Source organism: Aspergillus oryzae, chromosome 3, assembly GCF_000184455.2.
Source record: "Aspergillus oryzae RIB40 DNA, chromosome 3".
In the NCBI taxonomy this organism is placed as follows: Eukaryota; Fungi; Ascomycota; class Eurotiomycetes; order Eurotiales; family Aspergillaceae; genus Aspergillus; species Aspergillus oryzae.
In genome coordinates this window covers 3,305,773-3,316,780 of record NC_036437.1, presented here as the reverse complement: position 1 = coordinate 3,316,780, position 11,008 = coordinate 3,305,773, and the positions used below count along the sequence as shown (strand labels likewise).

Sequence of the window (11,008 nt, the reverse complement as noted above, 5' to 3'; positions counted from 1 at the left end):
GTGATGAAAGGCGCTCTTCTTGCTCCTTTCCTCTTGAGCAAGCTTGAAAAGAGGTGGCGGCTCTGCTCGGACCGGTACTAGTCTCGATCGGGGTTAGCGCCAGCTCGCCAAATTGGCGCTAGCGTGACTCCAGGGCTCCGAGTGAAACCCACACAAATCCAGGTGACTTGCAAGAATTCTGAGAGCTTAACGACGACAACCGACGACGCCGCCGCCAACTTCTTGACCACCGATACAGAGGTTCAAGACAATCAAAAATGGCGAACCAGAGACTCCAATACGTGAGTTGTTTCCGTGCAGCAAATTTTAACAGGATCAGGAGAGGCTAATTTTTCGATTTTTTTTTCAACAGCGCCGCCGGAACCCGTACGTTGAAAAATTCCCTTCCCACTTTGTCCTCTCATTGCGCTCGATACGATAGCATTCAGCCGCGATATCTAGCACAGCGAGGAGTTTTTCTTTTCTATCATCTGGGTTTCACGAACAGGATATTGATGGAATTTCGTCTACAGGTACAACACGCGGTCCAACAAGGTCCGCATCATCAAGACCCCCGGCGGTGAGCTCCGGTACCTCCATATCAAGAAGAAGGGCACTGCTCCCAAGTGCGGTGACTGTGGCATCAAGCTCCCCGGTGTGAGTACTCCCGATAGGTCTGGTTGTTGAGCGAATGACTATGTGCGAATTCTTGTGATCGATCCAAGTTGGTGGAAGAATGCGTCTCTCAGAGCGATACGAAGAGGGGGGTTGGATTGAGACGCATAATTCTCCGCACTGGACATCGCCATGGCCAATCGAAAAGCGAAATACAGCGACTGATCTCTTGCCCATAGGTCCCCGCTCTTCGCCCCCGCGAGTACTCTCAGATCTCTCGCCCCAAGAAGACCGTCACCCGTGCCTACGGTGGTTCCCGCTGCGCTGGCTGCGTCAAGGACCGCATCGTCCGTGCTTTCCTGATCGAGGAGCAGAAGATCGTCAAGAAGGTTCTCAAGGAGTCTCAGGAGAAGGCCGCTGGCAAGCGCTAAATGGGTGCATAATATGCTCAGTATTTTTCTTTAGTGGGAGCGAAAATGGAAAAATAAAATTGGCTGGGTGCGGTTCTCTTAGATTAAAGTGAACACAACGGCTTTACGAAGTGCCGTGTTTATGAATTTTATTCAAGACTCAGTTCTCCAACTATCTTACTATTTCGGTTGCAACGCAATAGGTGTTCATCACTACGGAAAGTGTGGACAGGGCCTAGCGTGCACCTCACGTAGTCTGGAAACAGCTGTCCAAATTACTTCGAACCATACGGCTCCAGCCCTGCATTGTAGTTTCCTTGAGCAACTTCAGCCGCTTACCAGGTAAATGAAAACGCCAAGATGAAATCCGGGTAACATAGGAACCAAGTTCTCAGGTGAGGCCTCCTGCAGCGAGAATAAATGACACCATACATCAAAAAATGGCCCGGACAATCAATCAACCTTCTACCAGATGCACAGCCTCCTACCAAATCTATCACAATCATAGATCCACCCAACAGATGGGAAGATACTCAGCCCGGCACGTGTGGCTTTCTCAAATTGAGCGGAATTTCCATCTCGACCGGACCCGTGAAACAACTCAGGGGACTTTCCCCTATAACGATCAGCGCCAAGTCTCGGGAGGATCATTGTAGAAAAAGCAAGGGTAGGATGACGCGAAGGGGAGAGAAGAGTAGGTCAGAGCCAGAGCCGGCATGCAGGAAATCATTCGAAACCGAACTAAGCCGATACAATAGGTGGCCATGGACGAAACGGAATAGGGAACACCTGAGACCGGGGGGTGTCGCCTATCTATCCAAGCCCTTGCCCGTACATACGCAACATGCTGTTGAGCAGTAACTCGGACGCCTCTGCTGGCTACATTCCGAGAAATGCCCGTGTACCTGGGTATCCACCTTGAGATGGGGTTGGGGGGGTTGAATGTGAACAATGCATTTAACGGGCTGTGGATGGCATCATGACAATAGTACGACTGTGATCGTCATACATCGGGAGCGAACGTGCGGACTCCTGGGTATGTCTGTCGGCAAGCATGCAGTCAATAGTTAAACTCTATGTAGTATGGATGGTGGAACCGTTGGGAAGGCTGTCGCAGACGTGACAGGGATCTGTGCTCTGCGCAAGCGGTTCTGTTTGCCGGCCTTCTTTCTTTTTTCCACCTTTTCTTCGCATATCGTTGTTCCAAATGAGCATTCATCGGCTCTGCCTAGACGAGAGGTGTCGATCTTTTTGTCGAATCGGTAGATGAAGGTTCAAAGACAAAGCATCCTTGCCATGGCCTGTGCACCCAGATGGCGTGCAGCTAAAGCCCGACAAGTGAGGATGTCTCCGTCCAGGGAGTGGTGAACTGATCGCTGCGCAACAGTAGTACCGGTAGATTTCAGTCCGACTTCGGACCCTGACAGAGCTTAAGCTGGATTCAGAGCCAAACTATTTGCTCCTGCGCATATCTGTTAGTCCGATAATCTCCAGAAAGGGCTAGGCAAGTAAAAAGCAAAGATGGGACAACAAGACCGGCAGGAGAATACCATGGGATGACCGCTAATAATGCAGAACATCGCATGTAACCAATAAACCTTCCGTACCATAGATTGATAGTGCACGGTTCGGCAGCCATCCTATGAAGCGGTGAGGATTCGTTGGCGTTGGTTTCTTTTTTTCTTCCCTAATTTCGTTTAGGTTCCTTGCATCCATACATCCATGATCCATTACTCACCTTCCTTTCAGAGGAAAGCATCCAGTCGAGAATCATGAGAAGGAGGAGGGGAAAAGATAGCCAGACCACTCGGAACGAAAGGCTGGGGTGTTACCGCCTCTCCCGTTGGCGTGATGATACCCAACCCTAACCTGTACTGGGAAGTATGTCTGCATGCTGCGTATGCTTCATGGGTATAACTGTAGGGGGGCGGAGTTCCTCAGGAAAGTACTCCGAGTAGTACTATCGGACCTGACGTAGAGATCGTCAATTGCATTAAGTCAGCCTTCGTGTGCTTCGTTTCTTCTTAATTATTTTTTCATACTTCTTATTGTAAGTCGTATTGTGGAGCACGCTATTGTCTGAAATTAAGGGTGATGGAAAGGCAACGGGGGGGCAACGACTGGCCTGGAGCGCAATAATAGGCATTATCAAAAATACTGGGTCGAATGGCATGATTCCCCAGAGTCGACTAAAATAAGTAACAAATCTAAAAAGTGACTGATCGAAACGACAGTTCGGTTAGGCTTCCGGGCGATTATCGTGTCTTGGATACGGGCTGTTGTCTGATTAGTTCATTTTGAACAAAGTTGGTCCTGATCCCAAATCAGGAGCGTTAGTGGCGTGGAGATTGTCAACATGGATTGTTTATATGGAACGAACTACTGCACTAGAAAAGGTACTGATCTAGTATGTTGCGGTGTATATACGTGTGTGTCCTGTTATCTCTACCTCTTGTCTTTAGTATATATTATTAATAGCTTACTTTCAATTTGAAGTGGGAAAAAAGATGAGAGATTAGTAGAAGTTAAGAGCGACGGATATGTGTACACACAGCAAAGAATATACGCTGTAGTATATAGTTATTTATATCCCCTATGATCAGTTCTTACTGAAACATATGTACGAATAATGTAGATTAGCAATGCAATGCATCGAGACCGATCAATGCGGAGCTTAATGAACGGATGCAAGTGAGTGCAACATTTACTTTTTAAACCGTCGGTACGGCCCGTGTGGAAGGTGAAAGCGAGAAAGTTAGGGATCCATCGTACTTTTGTTTCGAATGAAGAGACATGAGGGCGATGGCGATCGGCTGCAGGAGCGCAAAGTTTAGCCGAGCTATCGAACGATAACTCCAGCAACAGCTCAGGTGGGCTCCATACCCTGGGAAAACCCCGTAGCAGCATCAATGTTTCTGTCATGTAACGGGGGTCCAGAGCAAGTAAAATGAGGGGAAAAAACAAAAAGAAGAAGAGGAAAATAAATAGGGGAAATTAAATAAAAATCACTAGGTCAAAACAGAAGAGAAAAAAGCAACAACGTCGGAGAGTACTCCGGAGTACAATAGTTCATTCGCTACTAGAGATACTAGTGCATGATGTAGCAGGAGACCGAGTGAGCCTCTTAAAAGACCCTAAACCCCATCCCGATGGTGGCACAGAGCATTCAGTTCAGCTGATGAGGTGTTGCTTTTTGGCTGGTCCTGTCCACTCGGAGTGTATCAAGTATGCTTACTCGTCTGTCTGGCGGTCCAGTGGGACGATGAAGGGGACTCAACATATTCTTCCATTAGGCAGAGACGTACTGGCTGGATGTATAGTGTACATTGTACATTAGAGTTGTTTTGCTGTGGCCCCCTCCTGCCCCATCTTGTCAGATCGAAGAACCCGGTGAAAGTACCTTTGACTTCCAAATTATGCCCTGTAAAACTATAATGAGTTAGTTCATGCTGGTGTCACTCATACATCAACTAGTGCCACGACTAATGCTGGTCGAAGACAGTTTCAACCGGTTACCGTCTGCCAGTGTGACGCCAAGTTAGGCTACATTGTTAGCTGCAGACGGTCAATCTAAGGAGCGGGTCGGAGTCGACCACGCCCAGGAACGTCGGTCTTCTGGTTTCTCCTGCTATTACTATTCCCCGAGAAGAACCCTACAACGAATGAAGCTTGCTCTCATCGACATTTCTTTTCTAATAACTAGCGATTAAGTACTCATCACTTCAGTAATAATTAGTAGTTCACTGCTCTAAATTAAAGATTATGAGGTGGTCACGGTGTTAACAGAGTTAGGGCTGTACGTTAGTCTCTAATTATATATATATTTCTTTTTTCCGTGCCGCAGACAACAACCCTATCCCATCTGCTCTTTTCCTACTCTACTCATCTTTTTTGATTGATTCTTTTTGGGGGGTTTATTTTAAGTGGCTGAGTAAGTATGTATCGAGAAACATGATATAAACTGGCGTCATACATACTACAAGAGGAAACCGATCATCGATTGATGTCAAGTGAAACGAAGAGACTTCATAACATTAGTGCTATAGCCATGGGGAATGATAATTATGCCGACTGTCCCCACCAAGGTAGCAAGAGGAACTATCTAGAAGCAAATCAGCGCGCCGGCTGTGGACGGCTTATTCTTCCGCCGAATAGAAAGGCCTGATCTTGGAATACCCTGAACTACCTCAAGTTAGTCTACTCTCATTAATAGATAGATGAAATCCTTGGGCAGCAGAGGGGGGGGGGGGAGAGTGTGTTCCAAAGAGTCTCTTAAATGAGGTAAGACAATGTCATCCATCTCCATCAACTAAAGTCCATCCATGCCGCATGCAGCACATGCAGTGTCTATCGATGCAGAATCCACTTAAAGGTCTGGATGCGCTTGAGGGTGTATGTGGGCTACTGACTGGTGTGGCCACCAAAGAGAGACATGCCATATGTTCCGTGATCTTCTATGGATATGAACTCCTGCTGTTACTCCCCAGGGGTGATAGTATTAATAATGGTAATAGCAATAGAACAGTAGAAAATAAAAATATGATAGTTTTTTGTTTATTCATTACCTCTAATTTATTTTGTACTGCACGCTGGCGACTTTTCCTATGTTCCCGCTGAACCTGATCATCCCAAGGCCCATCGCCTCCTATCCTTATCCCCGTGGCTTGCAGGAAATTGAACATAGATCACTCGATATAGATAGTTAAAAACGAAAAGAAAAAAAGAAAAGAAAGAGAGAAAAAAGGGAATAGAAAAAGAAAAAGAACGGTAAAGTAAAAAAAAAACAAAGAATGATGACAGAGAGAGAGAGAGAGAGAGAGAGAGAGAGACGTGAAAGCTAGACAGAAACCACAGTCCAATACAAGAGTGCCACACCTTTGACACTCTAGTTAAGAAAACTAAAAAAAAATTAGACAAAGCATATTACTCAAAAAGGAAGGAGTCAAAAGGAAAAAGGATAACCGAGAAATACAGCAAATTAAAATGCATCAAGAAGGCCGAAACACGAGGCTATTAGTAGCTACAGTATGTTAGATATGCAAGTCAGCGCGGCCATTTGGACGCTTCTCCCTATACGGCAAGTTAAACTTCCGCTGAGATATCAGAACCTGTCAACAAGCCATGGGGAAATGGCGGGAGACTACTCCAGCCTAGAAATCCCGTCTCCATCGCTAAGCAGTCCGACCCCGGTCCTGCCATGTCACAGAAAATCGCGGTGCATGAAGGAGGGTCAGCGTTGCCAACAATACTACCCAAATCGAAGGGTTCTGCCGACGTACGAGTCAGTGGTGTTGCTGGGCATGATGCATGAAATCGCGAGACGACCGCCGCTGTCACAGGTGACGGGTGGTGTTGACTGTGAAGGATCTTGTGTGGTCGCCGCTGCGACACCAGTCGTTGATGATACCGTTCCTTCCGTAGTTCATCCTGGTTCATAAGCCCGCGGAATTTAGCTGTGATTTTTGTAGCTTTCCCTCCCTTCGCTCCGGATCGTTGGCGTTGAGGAGCTGGTGGGTCTGAGCCCACAGTCTTTTTATAATTCGCCTGCTTTCTATACCGGGTTGTAGACTGAATACCGTGGGTTATAGCCTCATCTGTCAGACGCCAGTAATTCAGGGCTTTCTTGCCCGGTGCTTTCTCCACTCGAACAGCCTCAAAACCCTGTAGCAGATTTGTTTCTTAGCAAGGGAGAACAGGAAGAGAAGCATCAACTTGTTGAATAGACATACCGCGTTCATGGATAAGTTGTGTCGAATGCTGTTTTGCCACCCTTTGGAACTGCGATCCTTTCCTTTCGTGGTATTCTCTTCGAACCAGCCGTAAATCTCCTGAAGAGACAGTTTCTTACCAGGTGCGTTCCGGAGAGCTTCGTAAATAAGTGTGGAGTAGGGCGGGTCGATGCTCGCCTCCCCCTCTGCGTTAGCTGGTGTTGATCGCGTATCAGCGCGGCCAAATTCGGATTTGATTACAGGAGAGCACATCTGGCGCGACGAAGCCGAGAAGGCTGGTGACGGTGGCGTTAACGCTGCGGTGGGATAGGTTGTTGTAAGAATGCCAGATGGGCGTTGATGCGGCCCAAAAGCTTCAGATGTTGCTGTATAGCGATCAGGCTTCAAAGCATAGGAAACATCATTGTCTGGCTCCCGCATCCACTCAGAGGATGTCCTGCTATCATTGGTACGAGATGGCCCCGGCCTTAGCTGTCCTGGGGTCGGGCCCGACGTCAATGAGGATGATGGCCAGTCGCTATCACAGGAAAGAAAAAAACGTGGAAGGCCGTCAGGCATTGACGGTGTAGATGTGTGAGATGATGGCAGCGTGAAGGCTGAGGTTTCCATGGCCCATGGGTTTTGACAAGGCATCATCGATGTTGGACTGCTGGGCCCGGAGCTCACCCAGTGTTCAACCGCTGGACAGGGGTAGTGGTGGCGAAGAGTACCCAAAGGTGCGCCATCAATAACAGCTTGTGAGGAGGCAGACGTTTCTGTTCGTTTCAGAGCGTATTGCAGCGTAGTTTCCTGAGGTGAAGGAGTTGAGTCGACGCATAGGTCCTGAGACACCAAGAGACGATCCATGTTGTCTTGCAAACAAACGAACTAATATCAATCACGGACGGCACAATCTAGACTGGTTAGATTTGCATCCGAGGGGACGGTTCACGAAAGAAGGAAATATTATAGATATTATAAGTTTCTAATGGGTACAAGCCATGCCAGGGAGACGGAAGTCAACAGGTTGAAAAAGGGTAGCCCTGGAAATGTGAAGATAACGAGAGGCTAAAGGGGGGAAAAAGAAAAAGGCCAAAAGCGACAGGTAAAGACCTCTGACCATTCAGAAGGACATAACTGAAGCTGTGAGGCCAGAAGAAATGCCAGCTCATACATACGGCCTGAGGGTCTGTCTGCTGTTTGTATGCCTGCCAGTCCCAACAAACAAAAGACGGTCTGGGAGAGAGAACGAAAAATAAATATATAAATAAATAAATAAATAAAAAATGGATGATTAAGGTCAAGAATAAGGAAAAAGAAAAAAGCCAACCAAGGAACTCCCCAGTCAACATGTGCACTGGGGATGTTGTGGATGGTGGTGGTGGTGTAGTGGTGCTTCGTTCTAAGGGTTTCCCAAGCTGTGGAACAACAAGCCATTGTACGTGCAGCACCAATGGCTTTGCAGAGTCTAGTAGAGGCTGGATTTTCGGTGCTACAGATGATGGCAATGTACGTACTTCTTGATTTACAATGCCCGACAGACCAGGAGGAGTGGGGTTGTGAGACCGGACAGCTGCATGAGAACCGACCCTTCTCTGCATTTTGGCCACAGCCCACCAGGCTAGGTGGAAGCCTTTCTGGAAAAGACGTTCTGGCAACTTCCCGGAAGCTCTCAATGCCCTAGGGATGTATCCTGCAGACACTCAGGCCCTTTCCCGCATTCCCCGACCAGCCGGAACCATTGAAACGCTATGCGGGTGGCTTAGGTGGCACCAAAGCCGCATCGTTGCAGAGGTTTCTTTTCATTCGCTGAAGGCCAAACTAGAAGGACGGCATTTCAGATCTGAGTGGCCGTACATACGTGTGGGGGAAAAGGCGTTCATCAGCGGCACGTGACCCGCTTCTCAATAAGATTAATGGGAAGAGAATCGCGTGACGCTGGATGGCAAATATCCACGGCAATAAGCCAGCGTTGGAGCGTTGATGGTAGTGGAAATAACCCTAGTCCATGGTTGCACACACGTGGGAGCCATAACCTGCGAGTCAGGAAGTTTAAACCTCATGGAGTTTATGTACCTTATGCTATATGTCCGATGATATGATACGTTCTAGCGTCTGTTGATCGAATTTTGGTCCAATACTGTAGCTGGTGGTTAATACTTCCAGACCAACCAGATCATCCGGCTGTGCGTTGCTCCGCCATAGCAGTTATGGATACGTTGACAGTAGTAGAACCTAAGTGGAAACCCCGAAAATACCATTTATGTAGCCGTATGCGCCCATACACCAGTTGGTCGAGATAGATATAGATATAACAATGTCGATGCGAATGGAGATTCCTCTCATGGTTTTACTTTCGGTAGTAGACCTATCATGGATGTTAGAGTGGAAATGCTTTGTGCGACAGAAAGGAGGGATCTCACCCGCTTGAATTGAAAGTGTAGCTGTAAAATACCCTATGGATTGTGTCAGAAGATTCAAATTGAAGTCAGAATTAGGGGCTAAACAATCGGCGAGTCTACCTTGTCAAAGGTGCTCTTGAAGCCTCTTTCCCTCTTGGCACTATAGTCCCATTCCTTATCAACAATTCGGAATGCGATGTCTTCGTAAGGGGGCCCGGCCATGAATCGAATAAGACAAGTATCTTCTTCACCGGCTGCTGCAAACGACTGGCCGCGCTTTCGTCCGTGCTCGCGTTCAATACGGTAGGTCGGCGCTTTCGTCTTGTCGATGAGGTCGGGGTAGAAGATGTTGAATTTGTAGCCTTGTACCACCTTGGGTGGTGGGTTATCATGGTCATAATGAGTCTGGTTGTATTTGTTCCACTCATAGCCCATTTGCACCCGGTTGAAATATCGCGGCTTGCGCGGCCGGTATTTGTTCGCCCACTGAGGCTGGGACCCCGTACTTACGGATTCTTCGCCTGTAAAGATTTCCTCATTCTCACTGACTCCCCTCGCAAGCTCTCGCTCATAGAGTGCCTTCGTTGCCTGCGAGAAATCTTCATTAGGTATCGCCGAAAAGCGAGAGGAGCCAGTAGCCGCAGGCAAGTTGGGTGTTTGGTTCACAGGAACAAGAGAGGATTTCTCTGCTTGCCTCTGGCGGAGAGGCACAAATCCCATCTTTAGAACCTTTTGACGTTCGCGAGCCTAAAAAGATTTCATCAGCGCATGGCGTGCATCGCTTGAAAGACGTTGTGACCTACCACCTGATCCAGAAAGTTTGACTCATCCACTATTTCCAAGACCTTATCCTCAGGGCGAATTTGGAGCAGCGGGTCAGGATCAAGATCACGAAATTCTTCATCCGACCCAGCTTGTGCTTTGCCCTCGGTCGGTGGCTGGCTGACCGGCGCCAGAGGTGCAAGCTTTGCTCGAACCGAGTCTGCTTCGTCGCGCTGTTGTTGACGTAATCCTCGGACACGTTCGTCTATAACGGCCTGAAAGACCTTCTTCAGTTTGGCGCGGGCTTTCCAGACAGTCAGACTCCGCAGTAGTTCTTCCCAGTAATCGGTATCGATGGGTTCATTAGAATCCAGCTTTTTCTTAACCTGTATCTCAAGGGTCTGAAGTTGCTCGTAGGTTTTAGGACTCAAGAGCCTATTGATATCCGCGGCGACGGAGTTGAGTGCACGCCCTTCGGGAGCAGTGATTTTCTGACGGTCGCGACAGATAATTCTCATAGTCTGTGCAGACCGGTTAGCAATGACCTTATACAGACCAGATCCAAATGTGACGTACCTTCCAGAAATCCCTATTTTGCGAATTTGCCTCCAAACTCAGAAATGTATCAATATCCTTCTCCAAGTCCAGCAATTGACTCTGAGACAGGCCTTCGAAAACGCCATCCGGATCCACGATATCCAGGTCCGAGTCCGCAATCTCATCATCAAGAGGGTTCCTCGTCGGATCGATAAATCGCAGGGTAACAGTAAGCCAGTCAATCGGCTTCGCTCGGCCCTCTTTGACACGAATCTCAGCCTTCTTTTTGGCCTGTTTAAGCACGAAAACGTCCTCCTGCGCCACCCATTCACGCACTTGCTCGTCTTCTTGTAATTGATTTAGCCGCATCTGATCCTTCATATTTCTCGACTGCGACTGCGCCGGTCGGCCTCTTCCATCGCTTTGGTAGTCTCTCTCATCGTATCTGCGGGGGAGCTTCTGGGGTCGACGCGATGATGGAGATCGCGATCGGCTTCGTTTCGTCGAACCTGATCTGTCCGGAAAACGTGACGACATAACTAACACACCTATACAGGGCAATGAAAGAAGGAAGACTGAAATAGGCAATATCGCT

General features: G+C 48.0%; 3 protein-coding genes across 3 annotated transcripts; 1 reads left to right on the top strand and 2 right to left on the bottom strand.

The window, feature by feature from the left end:
- Positions 1–257: 257 nt before the first annotated feature.
- On the top strand, positions 258–1,025 carry AO090026000656 (60S ribosomal protein eL34; the record flags this gene model as incomplete). Its single annotated transcript, XM_023235975.1, has 3 exons — positions 258–281; positions 502–636; positions 834–1,025. The coding sequence occupies 3 exons, from the start codon at positions 258–260 to the stop codon at positions 1,023–1,025; spliced, it is 351 nt and encodes a 116-aa protein (XP_023091112.1).
- Positions 1,026–6,024: 4,999 nt separating this feature from the next.
- Positions 6,025–7,579, bottom strand: AO090026000657 (forkhead box transcription factor; the record flags this gene model as incomplete). The annotated part of the gene is made up of 3 exons (XM_023235974.1): positions 6,025–6,074; positions 6,284–6,665; positions 6,734–7,579. 3 exons carry the CDS (start codon positions 7,577–7,579, stop codon positions 6,025–6,027), a joined length of 1,278 nt encoding a protein of 425 aa, XP_023091113.1.
- A 301-nt stretch (positions 7,580–7,880) lies between these two features.
- AO090026000658 (splicing factor cactin) lies at positions 7,881–10,950 on the bottom strand (the record flags this gene model as incomplete). Its single annotated transcript, XM_023235973.1, has 5 exons — positions 7,881–7,948; positions 8,043–8,349; positions 9,235–9,861; positions 10,062–10,397; positions 10,453–10,950. 5 exons carry the CDS (start codon positions 10,948–10,950, stop codon positions 7,881–7,883), a joined length of 1,836 nt encoding a protein of 611 aa, XP_023091114.1.
- Between the last annotated feature and the right edge of the window lie 58 nt (positions 10,951–11,008).